The following is a 26,457-nucleotide window of genomic DNA, read 5'->3' on the forward strand; positions in this document are numbered from 1 at the left end:
AGTCCCAACCAATAAATATTTCAGAGGTAGAACATAACACATCACGCTCTTCAGAATTAAATACTCCACAATGGCCATCATGGCACCCCCATTCTACTAATGGAAAACACATTATCTAAGTAACACCAAGGAAGCAGAGCGCTGGGTCTTCAGTAACGTAAAAGACATCACAGTAGTTAGTTTTTTATCAAAGCAGTCCAAACCTTTAACACGTTTCATCCTCCCGAGGGTCCCGTAGCATCTCGGCAGCTCCCCCCCCCCAACCGTGGTTCTGGACCATCTTCAGAAGAGTCAACGTTGTGTGCTTCCCCAGCTGCCAGGAGGGTCTTTCTACACTGACCCCCAGGACCTTCCTGGCCAGACTCACTTCCCAGAGCATCACGTCAGGGAAGACACTGTGTGGTCCCACCAGCTTGGGACAGAGAGCCAGGATGGGGGAGACAGAAGGCCAGTCTGGTCCTGAGCGGGGAGCCAGATGCTGGGTCATCAGGAGGCTCGCGGGCTCCCAGGAGAAGACTGTTCGCTTACACGGAGTTCCTTCTGCCTCAGGTTTCCCTAGGAATCTGTCCAAGACACTTAGGTTCTCTGATCCAAGTAAAAGGCAAGTTATCATCATAAACTCGGAAGTCATCTCAAGTTCACAAATCTTATCATCTGTCTATGTTTCTCATCAATGGTTTGACAAGAGCTACTTGTCCTTTTCTTTCAGATAATCCTTTTTAAAAAAAATTAATAACTATGATTTTATTTAGAGAAGTCTGATGTGGTTATCCCAAATTCAAACATTTAAACATCATTGGTGTAATGTATGCAGTTTTCCAGATATTTTTACACGTGCATAGGAGTAGTAGTATTTTGAATCTTCACCTCAGTCCTTTTACCATGGAAGCACTTGCATATAGACTCTACAGTGCATTGCACGATTTATTTAGCTATTGTAGGACAATGGACATTTAAGCTCTGTCCAATTTTTCACTATTAGAGGGAGAGCTAAAAATAAATAAGCATATATTGCCCAAAAATGTATTATATTTCTGGGTTAAAATATCTGATACTTTAACATTTTGATTGGTATGAGCAACTTTTCTCCCCCCTGACTTTTTCTACACGTACAGCTGGTACGTGGATGCCGTCTTCCCACCTGCCCGCTGATGTGGGTCGCATGAATCGCAGTTTCACAAATCCATTGTTGATGGGATGGTATTGTTTAATCTATATTCTTTTGATCAATAATAAATTTAGGGACCTTTTCCTACATATTTTATTTATTTTTGCTCTGTATGCAAAACCTATTTCTATTTGTTGCCCACTCTTAGGTCCTCGGCCCTTTGCTTAGTCACTGTATGATGCTTTTTCTGTATTAACCTATTTCTAGGAGTGTGTAGTGGGTAGATTCTTCAGGTGGCCGCCATGATCCTCACCTCTTGATGTTTATGCCCTTGAGTGAGAGCGGGCCTGGGTCTTGTTTCTAATCAATAAAATTGGGTAAAAGTGATGGACTATATGGGATTGTGCATCTTGATCATGTGATTACATGTAATATCGTAATATCCAATTTGCCTGAGTCTCTCTTTCGCCATGCTGGGAAGGTCCATGTGGCAAGACATCATGGACCGCCTCTAGAGCCGAGGGTGAGTTCTGGCCGATGGCCAGCAATAAACTTAAGCTCTCAGCCCTACAACCACAGGGAATGGAATCCTGCCAGCCCCTGAGTCATGCTAGGAGGGGGTCCTTCCCCAGCTGAGCTCCAGATGAGAATGAAGTCCCAGCCAACACCCTGATGACAGCCCGTGAGACCATAAGCAGAGGACCTGCATGACCCAGCCGGCGGTGCAGACCCCTGACCCCCAGGAACTGTAAGATCCTACACGTGTGCTGCGTCAGCTGCTGGTTTGTGGGGATCATGTTGCGCAGCAATAGACACCTAATGCAAGCAGTGTCGCGATGGACTTCCCCTCCCATTTGTCCTTCTAGCCCTTAACCATTCCTGGGGGCATTTTGTCCTGCAAAGAGAAGAGATGTGGGGAACAGAGGACAATATAACAAGATCTTGTGACAAATGCCTTTGGCTCTCTCTCTCTACGCCCTCTTAACTTGGGCCAAATGATGAGTAGTCATTAAAAAGCATAAAAACACTATGTCCAGTGGTGTTGTAATAGCGTTGTATGGAGACAGAGGGTAGCTACGCCCGTGGTCAGAACAGCAGGACGTATGGAGAAGTTGAGTCAATAGGTTGTACACCTGAGGCTGACGTAACGTTGTGTGTCAACTATACTCGATTAATTTTTAAATTAAAATAAAAAATAAAATAAATTGAAAATAACAGGCATAACACAGGGGCTCAGATCTCATACTCCGATTTTAAGGCTGCAGGAAGTGACATCGGATCTCTAACTCACACACTTTTTTCCCTCCTACTCACAGGATCTGTTCTTAAATATAAAAAACAGGCCAGCTCACAGAAGAAAGGATAGTCACTTCACCTTGACATATAACACTTTGTTATTTTTTTTTTACCAACTCTTTTTAAATGGCCTCTTATTGTCCATCCATCATAAAACTGAAAAAAAAAAAAAAAACGCATCCGCTAGGAGGTATAAATCACACCTCAAAGTTTGGTGTGGCTATAGGGTCAGGTCAGAAGACCCCACGTCTTTTAAACACCCTGACAGCGCATCCCTTCGGGTTCTCTCATTGCCACTAAAGAACACCGGGAAGGTAATTTTGTATTTGCAGTGGCAAAAGAAAGAGACTGATAAGTTTTTCTTTATTCCATAATCGTCTTATGTAATTCTTTTAAATTAAAAAGCCGAGACATGAAATAGTCACGAAGATCAAAACGACAATTGTAAGTTGACATATCTGCTGTACGAGCTCTAATATCATCAAATTATTATCGCTAGGAGAAAAAAAAATGCAAATGCCCCAGACAAGCTACTCTGTCTAAAGAGAAACAAATATGAAAAAAAAAAAAAAAAGAATGAAATAAGCGCAGCAAAACGGGTAATTCGGATATAGGGTCTCAATGTGAACTATTCTGATGCCTTCTAGATGGACAAATCATAACGCATTTGTCTCTGACTTGAGGAGCTCATTCCTGATACGTTCCACAGGTCATCTGTATTCTAGATGTCTTTTCAAAAAAATATTTTCAACATATTAATCCGACTCACTTAAAAAAATGGACAGAATCCTATACATGAGAGCATTTGTTTATTCATTGAAGAGATAATGAAAGTACAAGGAAACGCTACAGTAGTGGGACAGTTGGAAGATGGCCTTTTAATCCTGTGGGACTTTAAATCTACAACATAAGAACGATAGAAACAAAAGGAGCAAGCAAGGAACATTTTTAACCATCTTACACTCCCGGTGCTCTGTGCTATGACCAATGGCTGTGAAACGTGGTGAGTGACGAGGCCACATGAAGCCAGGGAGACTGGGGGGTCAGCTGTGGGCGAGAGACCTCGAAATAGACTCCAAGCTGAGTGGGCTTGAGGTCGAAGAGAGCAAAGGTCAGACTGGAGGACCAGACTAGCAGGCAGCAGAGAGGTAGAGCTGGACAGAGACTGAAGCCATTTATAAAGGATCCGCAAGGCCGCGAGGGGGAGGCACACCCGCTGGTGTAGACACACACGCAGTACGTAGGGCGCCAGTGCCCACTGCCGGTAAACCAGTAACCAAAACACGCTTCCCCCCACACCCAGTGCTCTGTCCGTATGATTTTCTGGGAGTCATGGCAACAAAAACAACAGTAAAGAGCATCACTCATGGAACCCGGGGAAAAAATTCTAAAAAAGGACATCACTTATTTGTTTCCAAGAAAGAGATTTCTGGTCCAAACAAGCAGTTGACCCACTGGCTGTGTGAGGAAAGGAGGCCAGGCATCAAATCAGTTGTGTATGTGCCTATTTCAGGAAACAGTCCCAGGGCAGTAGTTTGTATTCCTTCCCACCTGGGCCTTTGGCTGTCAGGAGCCATTGAAGAATTTCTGAAAAGCATACATATCTGTAGGCTCATCTCCATGCTCGACCTGACCCCCTGGACAGGCTATTGTTCGGAAGGGGGCAGGGGGGTGCATTTCTCATTCAACATCCTCATTCTCTCTGACTTTGTTCCTGTCTCCTTCCTTCTCCACTCATGGAGGCTCTACCAATTTTCCACCTCCTATGGGAGCTCCTCCCTTTATCTGTGTGGCATCTGCTGTCTGCATCACCGTCCAATATTTGAACACATAGTAATTCGGTCAGTAACTTGAGGCCTTTGGTTTCGTTTTTAGTAACAATGAAAGCTCCTTGAGGGTAAGCCCAGAGTCGACAACTTCATTGTTAAAGTGTGTAGGTAAACAGTAAAGAACTCATGAATTCCAGTTACCTGGGATTGAGTTATTTGAACCGGTACATACCACGACTCCGCAAGTGAACAAAATGACTACTCTAATTCTATTTAAGAGACCAGACTTCCCAAGTCTCTTCTTAGACTCCCAGGTCTTCATTGTTTAGGATGGCAACAGACTAACACCATATATATTTCCCACAAATGAGAGTAGTTCTACCTACATACTTAAATATACTGATAAGAACTATTTCCACCTAACGGTAACAAGGTGATGTCCTTCACCTGACTTTCTCTTGAGATCACCTATGAATTAAAAAAAAAAAATGTTGGGATTTAGAGTCTGAAAATTTCCTATTGTTTACATGGAAAATGGAGCACGCATCTTGAGCAGGTAACCTGCCACCTCAAGTATATGGCCAACACCACAAACAAAATAAAATCCTAATGGTTGGATTTGTCTTAAGTTGTTCACAATGATTATATTTTGTAAGAAAGGAGGAAAAGAATGAGACAGAACAAGAAATGCCAGATTGATGCCGAAGAAATTTACATTTCTAGAGCATAAAGGGAAGTATCTGCTCAATTCAGTTAATTTCTTGTAAAAATGTGACCTTTCTTATGTTGTCAGGGTCCCTCTTCTTTTCTGTAGGAAGTGCCAATCATTCCCTGCAAGTCTTAACTATCCACAGCTGTATTATACATCAAAGTACACCACTTTCCTAGCCATAAAAAGAAATAGTTTGAAACAGGGAGACAAAATTTGTTGATGGCCTCTGAACAATACTCTCAAGGTCCATTCTTTGAAAGAAAAGTGAATATCCTTAACTCCAGCAGAACCCATTTTCATAAGAATGAGCTGTGTTTAACTTTCTGTTACCCTGAAGACTATCCATTTGCATAAAAGCCAAAGGTTTGCAGTCTTAATTATCAACTTACTGATAGAAAAAGGAAGTGGCAGTCCACTCGGAGAATCATCAGGCAAGACTGTAAGAAGCACGGTCATGTCAAGGGTGGGGAATTTTATAGGAACATCAAAGGTGAGAGTCCACTATATATTTTTACGTGAATATCAAGTTCATGTAGAAAATTACTCACTTGCAAAAGATCAATAAAGACACTTTCTGTTAAAAACAAAAGGAGAAATAAATAAGTTTCTCTGAATAAAGGCATAGGGATTCACCGGCATCTGGAAAATGACTGCTTAGAATTCGCAATTAATTTCAAAGGCTTTTAATTCATTAGAGATCACTCCTCAAATAATTCTAATTTTAATCTCACATTTAGCTCTTCCTTACATAACACTAATCATATCAGAGTACACTAAACAGTAAGAGGAAAAAATAAAATCATTCATTCCCACTGTATTTTTATATGAAAGAGTATAATTATCCCTTGAAGTCTTCCTATAATATAAACATTATGGACAAGGAGCTTGGATCTCAGCTTCGCTGTAAGACCATTTAAAAAAAAAAGATTAAAAAACAGCATAGAATGATGAACACCAATGATGGAGGCCCTAATGATAAAGAAGAAATCTTCTGAAATAATTGCACAATTTCATACTATAGTGTATTTATTCATCTTGGAGTCAGTAGGGGCTAATTAGCCTGTGAAGTCTCAATGAGTGGGCTATTAGATTCTGATGCCTTTTATTGAAACGGAGGAAGAGTTGGTAGATAGATAACAGATACACATATATAAATGCAGATTTCCAACACCACCTAAAATCTGTTTATTGAGAATCACTTGGTTGGGGTGGGGGGAGCCTTAAAATTTGCATTTAAACCAAACCTCCACTGATTCTTATGCATACAGAGTTTGCAAAAGGCTTATTCAAAAACTCTACATCCTGGTCACAAAGCCAACACCTACCATGATAAAGGTGACACATTTAGTACAAAAAAACAAAAGGTTTCCACAATAATAAAATGGGGAAATGCTCCAAACCCTCAAAAGCAGCTCTGATTCCATTGCAGCTCCCTCGGTTTACAGTTATCTGGATCATTCCGACAGAGTTGGGAGGCACACCTGTAATATCCAGATGCCATATTAGTTTTTCTTGGATTTTATTGAGGCTCAGGATCTCCAAAATCCATCAAACCAAGAGTCCGGCCAATATTTTACATGATTTAAGTCTCAGGTTGCCACTAGTCTAAGAGTGACTAGTGGGTGAAAAAAACTGAGAAATGCTGCCAACAATTTGACTTCTTCGTGGCTCTATTTCCTTTGATCTCACATCAGTAACAAGGGTAGTTTTTAAAGCACGGTGTATTATGCAGGATGTATCGTTTTACTGACAATGGGGCAAAATTATGTTAAGATTGTTAGTATTAAGGTAGAAGACTGGAAAGATTAAGACTGTTAGTATCACAACGGATCGCTTTTATTCTACTTATATTTGGAGAGAATGGTAATACTGAAATAACCCTTTTCCTCTTACAGCTCCCCCCCACCCCCAAGCTAAAACTAGTATAAGATAAAGCAGGAAGATTTCCATGAATAAATTGCAAAAATGCACGAGACCTAAAAGATATAGTAGCTATTTTTAATAGGGTTCCATGCCTGCATGTTTTTCTCCTTCACCAAAGAAGTTTAAGCTGGAGATAAACATTGCCTCTGCGGGCCACAGTAACACTGACTTTAAATCAAGTAAATTTGTTGAAATGTTATCCCTCAGTAGAATGTTTATAATATATTCAGGAGTGGGTTTTGTTAAATGAGACAGTGTGCCTAGTGGATGATGAAATCTCTCATCCAGCTAGAACATAGATGTTAGGGACAAAAAGAGATCATCATGCAACTTCCCTAAAGCGACGGTGGCACTTTCCTCTCCCAGACATTAGTGGTTGATATCAATGGCTTAAAGACATTGCAGCTACACTCAAAAAAATAAGAGTGAAAATAAAGTGCTTCATAGTGCGTCCGAAGAGGTTGCTTTGTGGGGATGGGGGGTGGGGCGTTGCAAGAAGCGTTATTTTCACAAAATTCCTATCATCAGTAGGAATTTGAACCATCAGTTCGTTTTAACCAGTTCAGTGAAAGGATCTTCTTGCACTTAATAGATAGATAGATGATGGATAGATAATATATATATATAGATAATACGAATATATATTATATATATAAAAAGGAATTTTAATCCTATCACTTGTGGGCCTCAGTACCAGGGAGTAAATTCCACCTTAAATATAGGCATATCAATTAGTCAAAGATAAGGTCATCTTAAAGTCACTGTGGAAGGGGCTATTTCCTTGCACTGAGGCAAGGACCTCAATAGGATTATTCAGTCTGCATACCCGCCAGCCGATAGGCTGTCCTGAAGTGGACATCCACGGAGCTCAGCACAGGGGCTGTACCTTGAGGGCAGGGTCAAAGGTTGGATTTCCTTTAGGACTAATTAGTCTCAGCCCAACGCCCAACCAAAGTATTTATTTCCTTGCTTCAGGTAGGTGGCACACCCGAGCCAGTTCCAGTGTTTCAAACAATTCCCATCTCTGGTCCTTAGAGTGGTTGGAACACAGGGTAGAAGTGGTTTGAGTCTGTCCTTTACCGACGCTGGTCCAGCAATCCTACGCCCAACACCCATAAGGTACAAATACGGTAGGTTGTTTGTAGAACAGCTACACCTCGACCCAGATGTCTTCCTCTGATTTATTACCGACATAAACGAAATATAAATAAGCCCACGTAGCTCTGTCCCCTACCCTGTGCAAGGACTACTCATTCAACTCCTCCAGTCTACAGGGCAATGAACCTAAGGAGAGGAAATATGAAAGGCCAAAGGGAAAGTGTCGCTTAAATTGCGTGCACGCCCGTTGTAGTGGCTGATTTTCACTATGAGCTCAGCAGAAAACCGACCAGAGGCACATTTAGAATTCAGTAGAGCACAGAGTATTTAATATGCCATTTGCATTTTGACAGCTTAGAAATGTCTACACTGGATTTGCTGTATCCTCTGCAATGAGCACTAACCGGCCACTGAGCCTTTGTTTATCTATTTCTTAAAGGAAGCTGAACCATTTTCTTGACATTTTCAAAGCACTGTTGGTTGTTGGAGACAAAAAAAAAAAAAAAAAAAAAAAAACTGGAGACTGAGGAAGCATTGCCCTCAGGAGGAGCCGGTTTCGCCTGCAGGAACTTAGAAGCCTGTACGGGGCCAGTCTACTTCTCTGGCGTGAGCTGCGAGCTGAAAGCCGATATGCAAGTAATGATGGCCTGTCCCCTCGAGGCCTGTGGGCGCGGAGGTGCTTGAGGCCTGGGGGGCATTCGCTGCCATCTCACCATCTGCTCTTTGCTCCCCTGGACTTGCTTATCGAGATCTCACTGTCCCACTACTGAAGTTTACAAGACCTGCCACTTTGAAAGAAAGCCTTCCCCCTGCTCACCCTTTCACGGATGTAAAATCCCAAACTCAGAACATACAGGTTGCCCGGAAGCACCAGAGCTTTCGGCTGAACAGCTCTTCACCGAAAAACAAAACAACACAAAAACTTAACCCCCTCACAAGGCCAGAAAAGCAATACACGTGATTAGCTAAGAAAATCACCAATGTAGAAATCTTAACTTCCCTTATACATGACCCACCTTTACTATATGATGTGTCCGGGGTTTTCCTGTGAAAGCCATTTATTCACGGGAATTCCTGACTTCCCCAGGAGGGAGTATATGTGGAGTTGCTCAACCATAAAGCAGATGTGGCCAGCAAATAGAAGGTCTGGGCATCCTTCTGGGTGATATGAATTGTTAACAAGGTATGTCTGTTAACAAGGCATCTAGAAGCATGCACATTTGGGAAGGTTTCTCTCTCTCTCTCTCTCTCTCTTGCTCTAGCTCTCACTGTATGTGTGTACGTGTGTGTTGAGTTATATGGTCGCTGTGAAAATTTGGTAATGAAATGCATGCTTAAATCCCTATGTGGGGCGGGTCAGTGAACGTTAGAACTAGCTGGGTGGGTTGGTGACTGTAAGAACTGGGGACCCTGATAAGCACCCCACCTTTGGCTCCCAGGCTTCCTGCAGGGAGACCACAGAGCTATTGGGTGCTTCTTCTTCTTCTTTTTTTTTTTTTTTTTTTTTTGACACTTTCTGGGCAAAGCTTGCAAATCACTGCATTCCTGTCGCTGCACAGCCACAAGAAACAACCGAGGAGCAAAGCAAACTTTGCGCACCCAAACAGCAGGTAGATCAGCTCCAGATAAGGGTGCAAATCGCAGAGCTCACGGAATGCGTTACGCCACGTAGGTGCTGGATGAGAACTCTTACAAGCCTTCCTCCGTCTCCCGTGGGCCCTGAAACTGTGCTGTGTGTGAGTAGGGGAGGCACACCTGGGACTCGACCTGTACAATAGCAATGGTCAGAAACAACAAACAAAAGGACCTGAGCCCTGAATCCTGGGGACCCCCCCCCCAGGTTGCACCGACGCGTAAAGCACAATCAGCTGAAGCCGGAGCCCCGGGGAGGGACGGGCCCCGGGTTCGCGCGACCGCAGCCCCTGCGGCCTCGCACGACTCCGCAAACGGGTCACGGACTGCACACCCCGCGCATCACAAACTCTCCTCCCGCCCCGACCCAGCGGGAGCCGCCACCTGGGCGCACGCTGCGCTGCTTCCCGGGAGCGCTCGTGCCTCCTGCGCGGGGAAGCCCTGCGGCTCCAGGCACCGGGGGCCCCTCTCCCCGGGCGGAGGCCCGACCTCGGCCACCTCCGCTCCGCTCGGCCGGGGCAGGGGAGGAGGCCCGACCTCGGCCACCTCCGCTCCGCTCGGCCGGGGCAGGGGAGGACGGAGGGGGGATGCGTCCGCGCCCCGGCTGCCGGGCGCTCTCCGGGGCTGGCGTCACCACCCCCCGCCTGCAGCCGGCTCCCGCGCGCCCACCTGCGCTCGCCCCCGACCCCTCGGGCGCGGGGGGAGTCGTTCCAGCCCCGCGGGCCCCGCCGGGGGACCTCTGGGCCTCGCCCCCCCTCCCCAGCAGCCCAGCTCCGGCCCTGGCGCAGCGAGCGCACACCCCCGCGCGGCGCACGCCCGGGGCCCGGGACCCCCGACTAGGCGGTGCGCCCGGGGCGCAGGGGGCGCTCCCCTCCCCGCCGCAGCTGCGGGGGGCTCGGGGCCCCGCCGGCACACGCCCTCGCGCCCAGCCCCCGCCGCCCACGGCCGCGGCCCACCCAGCACACGTGCAACGATTGCCAAGGAGCTCGGGCAGGGCCGCCGCCGCCGGCTCCGCGCAGCAACCCCTGCTAATTGCGGGGGAAGGGCGCGCGGGGAGCGCGGAGCCACGGGGAACCGAGGATGCGCTCGGAGGCTGCGCTGCCCGCCGGGGGAGGGGAGCGGAGGAGGAGGGGGTGATGGGGGGAGAGGGGGCGCTTGCAGGCGGCCCAGGCTTTGCTGGACTTGGAGTGCACAGGAAGGGGTGGGAAGTTTTGCCGAGTTGCGTAGCAGGTGTTTGCTCTCCACGCAGGGGCTTGGCTACGCAGAGCCAGGGGCTGCGCTCAGGCCCCGGCCCCGACCTGGGAAAAACCCCGCACGCACTTCCCGGGGGCGCCGCGGTTTTGCGCTGGACTTTTCCTGCAGGGCATCTCCATCCAGCCCCGCGCGACCCCAGGCCGCCATCGACCCCCCGACCCTCCACCCCCCACCCCCCACCTCGCCCCTGCTCCGCTTCAGACGCCCCAAGGCGGGGCGTCTGCACAGCGCTGGGCCCGGGGGCAGAGGGGAGGTGTCTGCAGCAGGTCCCCGACTGCGAGCGACCAGGAGCTCAGGCGCCCCAGCGCCACACATTCGCGCTCCCCGGGCTCTTGGGGCGCGTTCCCGCAGACCCCGGGCGGCAGGGGTGAGTGCGTGCGCGGAGGGGGGGGGGTCTGCCGCCCGGCGGTCAGCTCTCTGCTCTACCCGCCCTGGCCGCCGCCGGGCGCGGGAGCCTCATCTGCCATTCTCCCCACCTCTCCCCAGGCCAGGCCCATCTGGAGTTTCCTAATGGAACCAGAGATAGTCCTCCTTCGCCTTGTCAATCACCCCCGAATCTGGAACACTGGAGGAATAGAAAATGGGTGGGGGAGAAAAAAAAAGATGGAAACATCTAGAGAGGAAAGGGGGACTTCAGTGTGGGGAGAGAGCAAATGGCCATTGGAACACACCCGCGCACACGGCAGGCTTGACAGCGTCCTTTAAAAAGGAAGAGAAGAAGCACATCTCCGTAGCTAGAGATATTCCCAGGAGTGGGACGATGGAGTGTTGATTGATAGGAGGAGCATCCTCGGAGGCCAAGATGAGGAAATGGGGGCAGGTATTTTCCAATGTGCAAATCAATCAATATCCCACCCCCACCCCCACCACCCCCCTCTCTCTCCTCTCTCTCTCTCTCCCCCTCCTCCCCTCCCTCTCCCGGAATCAAGAGGGAGCTTGTTTTCTTTCCCAGAGAATAGACAAGTGCTGGAGCCACTGCCAGCTCCGAGATTGCAGCCTGTAGGCTAGTTAGAGGGAAACATTCCCTAACTCGTTTCAAGGAGAAACCCAAGTGCACCGAGCTGCAAGCCCCGGGGGGTGACCCGGGGCGACTCCTTCCTTCTCCGGGAGGCAGCGAGGGGCACAGCGCCTCGGGCCCCGCGGCGGACCCCGGCCGGGTCTCCCCGCCTTCCCCGCGCACCTCGCCAGCTCCTTCCAACTTGCAGGGAGCAAAGTCCAGGGGGGAGGGAGGCGGGGGCGAGCTCGGTCCCCCAGCGCGCCGGGGCTGCGGGGGGGAGCAGGGGGCGGCCGGGCGCGCGCGGGTGCGGGGAGCCCGGGCTGCACGCAGGTCCGCCTGTTGGATGCCCCCAAGCCCCTGGAAGGCCGGAACTTGCCTCCGCCCGGGCCACTTGGGCAGTCGCGGGCTCGGGGTCCGGGGAAAGTCCCGGGGACCTCCCCGCAGCGCCCCGACCGCAGCCGCCACCTGCCCGAGCCGGCTGCACCGCCCGCCGCGGCGCAGTCGGAGCCCAACTCGGGGCCGGCTCCGTTCTCCCCAACAGCCCCCAGCAGCGAAGCCGAGGGCGAGCGTGTCGTGCCAGCCAAGTGAAGGCGAGGCGAGGCGAGGCGAGGCGAGGCGGGGAGCCTGGCGGGGGGGGGCTGGGGAAGGAGGCGATGGCAGCCCGGCTCTCGGGCAGCGCCTTCCCCCGCGTCCGCGATGGAGAAGCCCCGGCAGCCGCCCGCCCCGCGCCCGGGTCCCCTGCCCTCCTCCCCGCGCACCCCCGCGGCCGCGAGCCGGGCCTCGGAGGGCTCGCCCAGGTCCCCGCCGGCGCGCGGCACTGGCTTACCCTTGGCTGCGGTGAGGAGCCCGGCGCACAGAAGCAGCAGCACCCGGAGCAGGAGCAGGAGCTGGCACGTCCTCGGCGCAGGCATGTCTGCGGATATTCCACACGCGCACGCCGGCGAGGGCCCTCCGCGGCGGGGCTAGCGGCAGAGCCGGGGGATGCCCGCAGGGCGAGGCGAGCCGGAGCCCGGCGCCCGGACCGGCCGCGCACCCGACGCCTCCTGCAGCTCCGCGCGCCCCGCTCGCCGCGCTCTCATAGCATCGGTCCCCAGCCTCCGCGGCGCTGAGCGGCTCGGGGCGAGCGCGCGCCGGGCTGCCGGGCCGGGCCGGGCCGGGCCGGGCCGGGCCGGGCAGGGAGGCTCCGAGGCGGCGCGGCTGCGGGAGGGGGCCCGGCGCCGAGCGAGCGCGCAGCCGGGAGCGACCCGGAGCCCAGGCAGCCGGAGAGCGAGCCAGCGAGTGGGAGCTGCGGGAGGGAGGCGGCGAGGCGGGCAGGGAGGGGGCGCGGGGGGAGGGAGCCAGCCTGGAGAGGGAAGGCGGGGAGCGCAGGAGACAGGCTGCTAGCGGCACCCGGAGCCGCTGCCGTGGCGGCTGGACTCAACCATCCCTACCCGCCGGGAGGGGAAGGAGGCTGGGCCCCGCGCAACCCCAGGCAGCGCGCGCCCCTCGGCCCCCCGCGCGGCGGCGCGCAGGCCGGGGGAACCCACGCTCGCGGGGCGCTCGGGAGGGGGGCACCCCCGTGGCCTACGCAGCCCGGCCACTCGGGCAAACCCGAGGGCTCCTGCGGGGGCCTCCACCTGCTGATCTCCTCCTGGGTGACCCGAGGGAAGCCCCCCTCCCCACCCCACGCGCCCCCACCGCCATCCCCGCCTAACTTAGGGAGCCCACCAGCTCTAAGTCACCCCGAGGAAGGAAGAGGAACACGCACGCACGCACACACACACACACACACACACACACTATATGTATATATGTGTGTATTTATTCTGTCTAGAGGTCTTGGACGTGGCGACTAGGCGCAAGAAGTTAGGATGATCTATCTCCCTCTGTTCCGACTTAGGGGTGATGCGTGAGCAAACTTAGGTTCAGACGGAATTCCAAACCGGGAACAGTGGCCGGGATCCGGAGAGCTGGTCTGGTGAAGGGAGGTGGCATGTTGGCAAACCTTCCGGGAGAGCTCTGTATTCCAATAGAAGGGGCTGGGCGAGGGCTGCAAGGGAGCGAGCGCCTCTGTGACCGGCTAAGGGGTGAGGCCCCAGACAGAGAAGAGCTCTAGGCCCGGGGAGGGGGTGGAAGGAGCCAGACGGCACCCGCCCCAGATAGAAAAGGTCCCCATGCAACCTCTGGGCCGACTGTGTAAGGCAAGGCGTTTTAGGGACTGGTGTGAGCTTTCAGAGAAGAAAAACCACCAGGAGGGCCAGCACCGAGACAGGGCTGGGTGACTCCAGTAGAGGGTGGAGGGAACCGCAAGCTGGACGCCCCAGCTTGGAAGAGAGGATTGCTGTCTATGTCCACAAACAGTGACCAGTGGCACCAAACACTGGATCCTCCCCGTCACCGAATGCCCCTGGTGGCATCGAGAGCCCGCCGTTGGCCATCGCCCACGGAGCTTTATTCCACCTGCATTTTGTCTCGGTCAGGATTCAAGACTCAACTGATTGACGATGTCATAATGATTTTTTTTTATATATATATCCCTGCCTTATTCTTCTCATAGTCCCCTTGCCCCCGCGATCTCCAGGCTACCTAAGGTCGTGATGACCAGTCTGGAGAATAAAGGGCCGACAATTTTGAAATGTAAGCACCAAACCTGATTCCCTGAGCCTCCCTACAGCCTCCCCGGAACAGTTGGAGCCAGCATCAAAACTAATGTCTCTTTCACATACAAGGAACCAAATTTGATTCTCTGAAAGTAACTGCCTCATACATGACATGTGGAGTTTCCACATGTAGAGTCCTAATTTGCTGAAGTCGTCCCTGGAGTAAGAATAAGAAAGCGAAATGGCTCAGTCATTGGGGAATTCCCAGTGGAATCCCTGGGCTCTATTCTTTAGGCCAAACTAGACTTGTAGAGGGAGGGATCACCCCTCTGTGATCTCAGGTCAGGTCCCAGATAGTACCTGTAGATCAGCAAGTCAACAAAAATGTTGTCTAAGAACCCTTAAGTGCTCCAATAGTTCATTTCCAGCTTTTCATCAGGAGAAAAAAAATTTCTTTTACAAGACCCAAGAGCTGACTTCTTGAGAAACATTGTCTTGTCTTTTCACTGCTATCCTTAATGACTCATGTCATCAAGAAGGATTTCTCCCATTAAAAAACGTTTCCAAAATCTAACGCTCCTGGTCTGGGACGCATAGATGATTTTTACTTTATTAGGATCCCAATCAGCAACGTTGAGTGTCACCTGCACAATTGAACACCTTTAAGCATAATTGCGACAGGCCCCAGGCTGCAGTTTGAACTTCACTCTCCTTGGGTTGGTTCTGTCTACAGTCTTTGACGCCACCTCTCTTCTTTGGGGCACAAAAAATCTGATTCCCATTTTTTTTTTAATTCCCCTTTTTAAGAAACAACGATCCCAATGACCCTAACTACCCATCTTCACTGTTATTTATACGGGGCATTTCCTTTGCCCAGAATGTATATCAGAGACTTCTAGTGATTCGTGCCAGATTGTTTCTTGATCCTAAATATGATGAGGGTGGGAGAGGGCTGTCAAGTAAAATAGGCTGATTTTGTGATCTGGTTGTATTTGGGTGTTAATGTTGCGATATTTTCCCCCCAAGATCTTAAGGCTTAATTTGGAAGGAACGCATGTGGCACTGCTGCCATCTAGTGTCCAGCCTTCCTTGTTGGGCGTTTGCAGAGAAATTGGTGGTCCCTTGGTCTTATCTCCTAGCTGATCGGAGGTCCCCTACTTGTTTTCTGATAGTCCCTCCGGAACTCTCTTGCCCCCTTCATGTAATCAGGCTGCAGATGAAGCCCATTATTATGTTCCTAGAGGCTCTTTCCCCCTTTGATTGCTAAATGGACGTGAAGGCCTTGATTTATATTACAATTCTAATGCCAGTTATTTAGAGCAGCATTAACCAAATGGGATTAGAGTAAGTCAGGGACTGTGGGGAATTCACACCAGGCAGCTTTGTGACCACTTCTCGGCGTTGGCCTGCGGTGCCTGGAACACTGCACTTTTGTACTGAGGGTTTTTTTTCTTTTTTTTTTCTTTTTAATTTTCTTTTTTGTTTAAATTCCTTTTCCAGTCCTAGGCATGCTCTCATCTGCAGCCTCCGGATTCTGGCTAAGCAGTCTTAGGGTTGATACCGGCACTCAGCGGTGGAAGGCGAGCAGTGGGATGAACAAGGCAGAGGGGAGGATAAAGCATCCCTGAAATAACGTCACAATTACCTTATTAAGACTCAGGTGCAGAGAAGGCAACAGAAGCCTCTGAAAAGTCTTACAGATGAAGAGGGAGAGTGGTTTTCTTCTAGCTGAAATTGCCTGGGGAGGGGACAGAAAATAGGAACGAGATGCTTGAGATAAAACGAGAAATTAAAAACTGCACAAATGGGGGATCCCTGGGTGGCGCAGCGGTACAAACGGGAGTGCTAATTAGCCAGGAAAGCTAGACACGTGTGAAAATGTTAGAGAACGGGGTACGCTGCCGTGATTGCTAGGTGGGTCGTTGTTTGGCTTATTCCACGTCACCAACTAAAAGCAGACGGTGAATAACACAACTGGGGAGACTGTTTCCGTAATAGCAGGGTCAGTACCGGAGTCACAGGATTCCTGTTTCCCTAAATGCAGTCCCCGCCTTGGAGGAGCCAGAAGGATGGGCGGCTCCAGGATTCAGAATCATCACTGAGGGCTCACAGAGGCCTTCTCGTGTACTCTCCTCCGCAGCGTGACTGTCATTGTCACCCCCCCTTCTGCTGAGGAGGGATGGGTGGCTTTCAGGCATCACATGATTTTGTAGGGGGTCATATCTCACTATGGGCCGGATGGTGACTCTCACTTGGCCTTTTGCTGCATCGATATTTACAAACCACACGTACTGTCCCCTTCCCCCCAACATTGAGGAACACCTAAGCCGGGGATTCAGGGTTCTCACACACTGGCCTCTCTATGCTCCTGTGGTTGCTTTATAAGAAAATAAAAAAAATAAGAAATAAAATAAAAAAATAAAACAGATCCAGACATCTATAGAGCACTCAACTCAGAAACAGCAAAATATTCTTTTCAATTGTGCATGGAGCATTCTCCAAGATAGATCATTTGCTAGCCCATTAAAAAAAAAAAAGGATTCTGTGACCATTTACAGACTATTTTTTCATATGAATCTTGATTTCTAAAACTATTCCATTGATTTTAAAATAAATTAGTTGAATAACGTCCCATGCTTTTCTGATAAAATAACACCTTTAACTGCATGTGTATCTGTGTGTATACGTACACGCACACGTGTACATACGTACATACACAGAGTGAGTACTTTCCCTTTGCAAAAGATGGATAAACAGAAGACAGATGAACGGCATGAGGATGTGGGAAACTGAGATGTGTTCAATCAATCTGAGTCAGAAGACAAATCACGCTATGGGGTGATCCATTGGGAGGAAGAAAATTGTGAATTCTGTTCTTTTATAAATAGGCACCCAAAGTAAAGGAGCCCCAAATGCAAGCTTCAGTGTGCATCCTAATGACATGGAAGGATTGTTGAAGCAGAGATTTCTGACCTCCAGCTCCAGAGCTTCTAATTCAAGGTCTCTGGAATGGGGCCAGGGATTTACATTTCTGATTAGTTTCTAGGTGATGCAGATGAATGGTGGGACTGTTCTTTGGGAACCACCCGTATTGGGGTTGACCTTGTCAAAAGGACGTGCTTTTTGAATCCCAAATCTGCCATTTTCTAAACAACAGACCTTAGGAAACACCTAACCTAAGTTTGTTCATCTGAAAATATGGAGGATGATACTTACCTCATAGACCTGTTGGGAAAATCAACAATGGTTGATGGATAGCAAAATTCTCAAAAAAATGTATTATTTCCCTTTTCTATCCAATCTCTGAAGAAAGAGAGAAGAAAAGAAGAACCCAGATGGAGAAAGGCTTTCCCTTCTGCTCTGATCCACATTTTAGGAGTGGCAAAGCGGATCTGGGTAGGGAAAAAGAAACTCCGAATCCCCCAGGTTGTCTCAAGGTGAATCTCGCAAAAATCCATGTGGGGAAAACCACAGGCTTTATTGACTATGACTTTTAAAATCAGCTTGAAAGGCAGCCTCGCACCTGGCTCTTTCCCAGGGTTTGCAGAACACTAGCAAGTTTGAGAAACCGGACACGAGGTGAGGTGACATTCTGAATGTTCATTAACAATGCTTTCCTCTTGCACTAAAGCAAACCCAGGGCGGAGATGCTTTTAAAAACTATCAGCGTGGCCTAATACTGAGGTCATTAGATCAGTGAGGAGGGATTCAGTTGTTCCTCCAGGACTAAACATTACTGTGGGATCACAAACTTTTACCTAGCTTTAGGGATCCTTATCTACTGGCAGGTGACTTTTTCCAGAGACTCCCACCAACAGGCATTCTCCAATGAGACTGGACCTCAGAAGGGCTGAACATTGTTGTCTAGCTTGATGCTTTTGGCCAAGCTATTTTGCTTCTGAGACTCAATTTTCTTAGGTGTAAGACGGAGTTTGGGTTCATGTTTATGCTACCTCTAGAGTTCCATGATTTTTCTTTTCTTCCGGCTTACTTTTAGCATTTTCCTCTTCTTCAGTTAACTATAAGATGACATGTGCTTATATGTCTCTGGTTAGGTTCAGGGAGTTCTTTAAGGAAAAGCATTCCAAAATTATAAAAAAAAAATCATATGTTTACCAGAATGGCCTGCAAAGAAGCAGTCACAACATTACACACACACACACACACACACACACACACAGGCACATCTCTGCAACAACTTCAGAACACAAATCATTGCATTTGTCTCCATCTGCAAACTGGAACTGTTCTGATTTTTTATATTTTCTTCATAAGAAGTCACAGAACTAGGAGTAATCATCTTGTTCACAAATGTCTTAGGTTCAGCTATCAAGAGGAGATGGTGACATCGTGAGCTATGTTGTTATCAATTCCCTTTCACCTGTGGAAACTAGCTCCCCCATGATGATCTCCTCGCGTTGAGGAAACACATCATTAAAATGCTTCCTTTGTTTTAAAACACGTGGAGACCAGCCATAGAGCTGTAGTTCCATTTGAAAAACAGGCATTCGGATACTGGTGGTTTTTCGTTCTATCCCAGTGATCGTGTCTGGAGACCATCGACTCTTGATTCTGTCAGATTTACTGCATTGGAGGGAGGGTCCTGGGATGAGCACTAAAGGTGCTGAGAACTGAGATGAAACGTACTTGGTCGTTTTCTGCTCCTTCTCCCTTCAAATATCTTTGAAGAGCAACACCGAGCACAGGAACTCTCCGTGGGCTGGTGGCGGTGGGATGTCAAGAATGGCAAGAATGGCTTAGAAAAGGGCTCCTCATGAAGAAGGCATAGTCTGCTCCAGAATATTCCCTTCTTGTTTTCTCTGTCCACCAAAGTATTATTTCCCTCTGTTCCTTGCCCATTTCTCTCTTGACTGACCTTAAGGATACACAAATTATATCATTATCTCTACATTTTGGATGTCAACTCTCCAAATCTCTCTGAATTTCAGTAGGTCAGAAATGTCACTAGTACAGCCTTGCCCCTTGAAACTTGGAGGCTTTTTGGTATTCCAGAACACCCCATGAGGAGAAGATATCTCTATGAATTTTGAGTTGGATAGTCAACTCTCATAAGCTAACTTGACCGTTCAGTGAGAAAGCAAAAATCTCTGGAGAATATCACATTGGGAAAAGCATGGAAGTAAAAGCAAAGGCATATGTTCAGGAAGGCATCCTATGATCAAGGACTGATAAGGCTGCCATCATTGATTGCCTCACAAGATCTGTTTCCTCCACCTGGCTGTGGGTCGATATTCTGCAAAAGGAGAAATTCCTGGCATGGGGAAAACATGGATCTTCACCAACCCTAGGTGATGTCCTAATTCTTCCATTTTCTAGCTGGCTGGCCTTGGGCGTTTACTCAAGTGCACCAATTACCCAGTCCCGAAAGTAATACCTATATTTTAACTCCTAAAATTGCTGTCAGAAGTAATTGAGGCTTGGGGATCCCTGGGTGGCTCAGCAGGTTAGCACCTGCCTTCGGCCTAGGGCATGATCCTGGAGTCCCGGGATCAAGTCCCACATCAGGCTCCCTGCATGGAGTCTGCTTCTCCCTCTGCCTGTGTCTCTGCTTCTCTCCCTCTATCTCTCATGAATAAATAAATAAAATCTTAAAAAAAAGAAGTAATTGAGGCTATATATGAAAAGTACTGAGTTAGAACTTGAAACAAAAGCAAGTTTAGCTTCCTTTTCTCCATTCTTTTTAGCTTTGCCTTTGAGTTTAAATATATCTTGTATTTTTTTTTCCTCTGAAGGATTGTCCTTTCTTTCCTATTGATTGAAATAAGATCTTTTGAAATACTTCCTGAAACTGTGTATACAAAAGCTTTCCTATTAGGAAAACTTCTTCAAAAAGCAATAGTTATCATCCTTGGCATTACCAAGAAGCAGTTAATTCTTAGGTTACCCCTTTTCAATGCGGAGCAGTGCCGCAGTCTGATCCAAAATAGTAGGTGGTTGCTGACAGCAGAGCAGTAGCAATAACGACTTACATTGCGCTTCTGAAATGTGTACAATTCTGCAGTTGGTGCTATGATACAAAGAGGTGTGAGGCCTGGTTCCTATTGGGATAATCAGAAGAAGACACAAGGTGCCCTAATAACACACCCACTAAGTGTCACGTGGGTGCTTATGCAGAAGCAAGCATACATCCCGAATGATTGATTGACATGCCCTGACTCAGGTAAATAATTATCAGGGACAGAATGGAAGCTGTAGAATGAGGCCCAAGCGTTTTTCATGATACCCTGCCGCCATCTGGGGCTGCTGCTGAAGATTTTTCCAGTATGCCAAGGCCTTGAGTGACCCTGGAGGAGAGATGGATGCAAACGACATGGATGCAAAGAATGAAGAGCATTCTAGGCGAGGACAAAACACATGCGAATCGCTTTGGGGGGTTATATACGTGATGGATTCCCAAACAGATTTCTAGCTCGTTGGAAGACATTTTACAACATTTTTTTGAGTATGGACATGGACCCAGATTTGGGGATCCTACTGCGCGTTTGCGTTCACCGACTGTGGATCCTTTAATTACAGGAGCGTCGTTCTGACTGTGCCCTGCCCGATGGGAAGGTGCTACATGCACTGTGTGCTTGGTGAAGGACTTGGGGATGGGAGTAGCCTGTCATGACCCCATGCCAGCCGTCCCTCCTGGAATGCCACAGGGAGCCACCCCCGGAGAAGACCCCTAGTCCCATCAGAAATGCACGCAGTGTGCTCATCCTCAATCGCGAACCGTGTTAGAAACTGAGTAGCCCTTGTGCACTATGTCAGAAAATGACTACTACAACTGCCAGTTTCTCTCACGATGCCTTTGCTCTCCCTGCCCGCCCTTGCCTTATGTATAAATGCACCTGATCAAACGGACCTGACCTATCAAGAGGGGTGAAGGGTCCTCTGCGTCTGCTGTCGGTGTTCTCCATCTCTAACACGGGCCTCTGTGCTGTAAGATCTGCTTTTCTCTAAGCAGACGGTGGTCTATGTTAAATCATGAGGATATGGAGAGCATTTTATTCAGAAATCTCTAAGAAAGCTGAAGTGGAGAACTTCACAGGGGTTTGCTAATTGTCCTGAGAACGGTGCTCCCGTGAAGCTGGGCTTTCAGCGGGCTGTGCGGGGAGGGCGCCCGGGGCCCGGGGCCTACTAGCAATCTGTGCAGCCAGCAAAGCTACCTCTCATCCGTCTCTCATCCTGGGTTGTCGGTTCAGATACCCGACTAAAGAAAATGCTGAGTGAGATTGAATTTCTGAGAGAGGAAAACAATACAAAGATGGATCTTCATAGCCAGGACTGCTGTGTGGTAGAAATGAGATAGCACCACTCTGCAGCTCTCCGGGGAGCTGACCCGGGAGCTGGGGAGGACCAAACCCTTTGTTTGCACGTAGGACACTGCCTTGTTCTGTGGAAATGCAGAGGATCCAGCTTTGACGCTCCGGGGACATTCGCGTTGGATCTTTGGATGAAGACACAGGAGATGCGGTCTCTCTCAGGCTGTTCTCGCCTTCGGTTTGGGTGGAAGGCCTGCTCTTCTGGTGACTGCGTTAACGTGTTAACCAGGGCAGCAGAGAGTGACCCTTCAGTCAGAATGCATGTCCTTAAATGACCACATCACATCATTCAGTTGAAGCATTTCCCCTTTGTGCAGACTCACCACCGGCAACTGGATGCCCCCATCAATGGGCGTTGGTAGCGCTTCCCGAGCTCGCTAGGATGATGGAGACTAATGGATAGTAACCTGGATGGGGTGCTACATCCACCTCTGGGAGTAAAAAGGGATTGTGTCGTAAACAGGTCAGCTGTGTGTGGCAAGCTGTAGGATTCCCTAGGACCTGGCCTATTCTCAGGCACTCGAAGCACTTGAGCTGCCAATGCAGAACGGGTTCAGGCCCAGCTCTAGGGTGCTTTCAGAGCCCCAGATCCTGGCAAGGCCTGCGGAGTGCACACCAGGATCGTCCTGAAGCGTGTTCTGATAGGACGGCGTCCACAAGCCCTGAAGATGGGTATCATGTGGATCCCAACGCCGTAACCAGATGGCTCTCAAAGCCGCATCACCTTCGACAGTCAGGCCTCAAATTCGAGGTAGAAACTGGAATGTGTAGCTTGTGCCTCTGGCCTCATGCCAAAGGCAGGACAAAATTCCACTTATCTCTTAAGGAATTTTTGTATCAGGCTACCCTACAGTTTGGAGAATTGATCGGAGCAAATTGCCACCGGAATTTTCAAGGATGCTTTTCTGCAGAAAGTCAGACTTTATCTCAGCCCTGATGGATGGATTCGCAGTTCCTCTCAGCTCTGTGAGGCTAAGGCAGATCAGAGAGAGGAGCTCGATGCTGGGGGCGCTCAGGAAATTAACTGGATAACGGGATTCAAAGTGCACTCAGAAGTTGAGTTATGGGAACTACTACCGATGCCAGCCGGGCCCAGGTCCTCGATCTTGCAGCCCTGGCCAACAAGCCTTGGAGCCAGACCATAAGTAGAAATCCCCTAGTTTTAGCCAGGACACACCCCCAGTTTCAACAGATGCTCTGGTGAGAGCCAGTTCCACAAATTTGCCTCAAATTGCAGAAGTCTGTCCCCAGTCTTTATGAGTGTGACCATTCGTGTCACTCTCTAGTACGAGACAGCGCGTCCTAATTACTCTGGGGCAGACGCAGGGGACAGAAGTGGATATTCACGGATGCACACACGCATGGGCACACACGCATGCGCCCGTGAATTCATGCCTACACACTCAGAGTTACAAATGCCCAACTGCGTCTTTGCCAGCGGAAGGGCGAAATCTTTTGCCAGCTGCATCTATAGAGAGAATGCTCCTCTGAGCGTTTTCAGCAATTCGGGTGAGAAAAGACGGTAGGGTTAGGCTGATGGAATATTCCGGTAGCACAGTGGGCGCTCTATCCTCCATCTGAGTAGAGACTCTGAAGGAGGAACCTTGGTTTGACCCTGCTACCAGGTAGAGCTGGTGTCAAGGGAACGTAGGGCGGAAGAGGATGAAGGTTGACAGGCCTGGGCCCACCTGGACCATCGGTCTCCACCACCAGGCGCGAAGATTTTGCAAAGTTACTTCATCTCGATGTAAATTCCTTCCACCCTAGATTGTTGATTCCTTTATCATAACTAGGCCAACGCCACCTGCCCTCTTCCCATGTAATTTTGAGAGCACAAGAAACACCGTGTTGGAGGACACTGTGGAGATTTAGAAGGTCTGTAGCAACATGTGTCATTATCCTTGAGTTGGTCCAGTATCATTAACAGGAGATTTGGAAATTGTTCACAGGCATCTGTCCCTGCACACACGGAGGTGTGATTTAGTGTAATGGACATGACTATTATTGTGGCACTCAAGGGGACACTAGGGTGAAGCATGTGTACAAATAGTGAAATGCTACGGACTCTCATTTATTTTATTTTATTATTTTATTTTATTTTATTTTAGCATTTTATTTTTATTTTTTATTTTTATTTTTTTCTTTTTCTCTTTCTTTTTCTTTTCTTTTTTTGATTGTCATTATTTCAAATGAGAAAAAATAATGCAACTAGAAGGGGGTCACTAGACTTCAAAGCGTACAATCCCTTCGCCGTACAGATGAGGAGACAACCAGGAGAGCCATCTCCCCGGGGTTTACCCAACAAACCTTGTGGGAGCTGGGTATCCATCCGGGGCTGCGCACCTAACGGCCACTCGCATTTGCATGGTCCCCTCTGCCCGGATCGTGCTTCTGTGCACACGGCCTCACTCAGCCCTCACGATGGCCTTGGTCCCGGCTACGACAATCCTGAGGCGGGGAGGGCACCGCGGCCCCTGGGGGTTAGTGGGCTGGGGAGTTTCCCGGGGTGCAGATTGCAAAGTGTGCGGGTTTCCAATGCTTTTAGTAGTATAAGCAAAAGACCAAGCAATTGCACGACAGACTTGTGGACACCATTTTAAAATATCTTCCTTCAAAATGAAAATCCCAACTGTTTCGGAAAATCTTCCAGATGAGCAAGTTAAGTTGAGATTATAAATATTATAGAGAAAGAGATTTTTAACCTGGCTCTATGCACCTGTTTGCAAGCGATTAGAGGATCTCTCAAATGATGTGTGTGCGTGCGTGCGCGTGTGTTTGCAGAGAACGATCCGTGGCTGGTAAGATGTCAAACCATCCTGATACAAGGGGTTTGTTAGGTTAGAACCAAAGCTAGTAGCGAAGATCGTCTAACCTTCTTATAGAATGCCTAATTTGTGTTGCAAAAAAATAAAACCAGCAAAACCTTTGCAGAGGAGGTCCGCCTCTGTGAGGGAGGGAGCCGCCTGCGAGCCCCTCAGGACAACTGGTCTCCCCTCCCGCCCCTGCAGTTGGTTGCTTTCTGCCCTTTTCCTGCAGGGACAAGGTTTCCTTTATCAGGGTTCTGGAGCCGGCAACCGGCGACAGTCTGGAGCTTGGAATGTCCAAGTGACTGAGCTTCACCACCTTCTTTAGCACTCGGTTCTCCCGCCTGGGGTAGCACGCGGGGAGAGTGCTCGCCGGAGTCTGAGAGTTGCCTTCCTCAGGTTTAGCAACGGCTTGAAGAAGTCCCGGGGGGACTGTCACTCACCCCCCCTTCCACGGTGGGTGGCTCTGAACCAGGATCACTTGTGTGGGGACGTGTGTGGGTGCATGCGCTGGGGGACCCTGTGGCCACTACCAAGAAATAGCACCACTGCTTAGTCAGTTTGCGCTGCAGTAACAAAACCCCCAAACCCTGGGCAGCTTAGAAAACAACAGGAGTTTGCTTCCCGTGGTTCTGGCGCCTGCAAGCGTAGGTTCATGGTGCAGACAGACTCAGGGGCTGAGGAGACCCTTTCTCGCCAGGTCCTCACACGGCGGGAGGCAGAAGGGAGCCCCAGGGGTCTCTCTCTCTCTCTTTTTAAGATTTTATTTATTCATGAGAGACACAGAGAGAGAGAGAAAAGCAAAGACACAGGCAGAGGGAGAAGCAGGGTCCACGCAGGGAGCCCGACGTGGGACTCGATCCCGGGACCCCAGGGTCATGCCCCGGGCCTAAGGCAGACACTTAACCACTGAGCCACCCGGGGATCCCCAGGGGTCTCCTTTATAAAAGCACCAACCTCGTTCATGAGGCCTTCACCCCCATGACCTGTTCACTCCCCAAAGCCCCCACCTCCTGCTCCCATCCCCTTGGGAATCACCATTTCACCAGATGAACTTGGGTGAGGGAGTGGGGGGTGTAACCATTCAGTCCACAGCAGCCACCAGGAGAGCATCGAGGCCAAGCAAGAACAAGAGGCCAGCCCGGGGGGGACACCAACCCCGGCCTCCCCCACCTCAAAGCCCACTTACAACACGGACACTTACATACTTACAAGAGGGTCGGTTTTTATTTTCGGGTGTTTTCCCCTCTTCCTGTGATTCTTTCCCCTCTCCGTGGGGCTCCACTGTCCCCCCAAGCTCACTACATCTTGGTCATTTTGCTGTAAGTCCCTTGCATCTGCTGGTCCCGGCGTCCCCGCAGCACCTGCCCTCCAGGACCTGGAGCTGCAGCGTCTCCCCGCCGCTCGCGGCACCTGCCACCCCTGGGGCCCTGGCCAGTGCGCCCCTCTGCACAGGTGCAGCCAAGCCCACGATGTCGAGACCCTCGCAGGCCCCGAGGCCGGGATGCCCTTCCCGTGGCTCTGGCCTCTTGGGTACAGTCTCTGGTTATGGGTCTGGAGTCGGAAGGCGGAGTCCCAGCCAGTGGCTCCCAGGCTCTGTGAGGTTAGATCCCCCCTGAGAAGGACACTAAGCTGGTTCTCTTTGGAGTATTGCTGCTCTTCCCTGAGACCTGTTTTATTTTTGGAAATGTGAGCCTGCATCACCTGTTCTCCCCAGGACGCTACTCTAATCGTTTTCAGGTCGGTTCTTTTTTAGATTTTTTTTCTTTCCTCCCCTGTTAATAGTAAGTGCTCTTGCGACTATTGCAGGAGTTTCTGTCTGCGTCTGTGCTTTTCCACCTTTTGCCCGAATGTGATTTTGCCAAAATTTTTCCAACACGCCGCTCACTCAACAGTTTATGAAAATTTTCACTAAGCAGATAATAATTATGTGAAATTGCAAAAAACGAAGTTTCTG

The 26,457-nt window shown here is 49.4% G+C and overlaps 1 protein-coding gene across 1 annotated transcript in view; it reads right to left on the reverse strand.

The window, feature by feature from the left end:
• CSMD1 (CUB and Sushi multiple domains 1) overlaps window positions 1–12,728 on the reverse strand; it is a 1,869,885-nt gene extending 1,857,157 nt beyond the window's left edge. The window contains 1 exon segment of the mRNA XM_055335505.1: window positions 12,616–12,728. Coding sequence (XP_055191480.1) covers window positions 12,616–12,700 — 85 coding nt within the window. The 5' untranslated portion in view covers window positions 12,701–12,728.
• Between the last annotated feature and the right edge of the window lie 13,729 nt (window positions 12,729–26,457).

The sequence above is a fragment of the Nyctereutes procyonoides genome, unplaced genomic scaffold (genome assembly GCF_905146905.1).
Source record: "Nyctereutes procyonoides isolate TBG_1078 unplaced genomic scaffold, NYPRO_anot_genome, whole genome shotgun sequence".
NCBI lineage: Eukaryota > Metazoa > Chordata > Mammalia > Carnivora > Canidae > Nyctereutes > Nyctereutes procyonoides.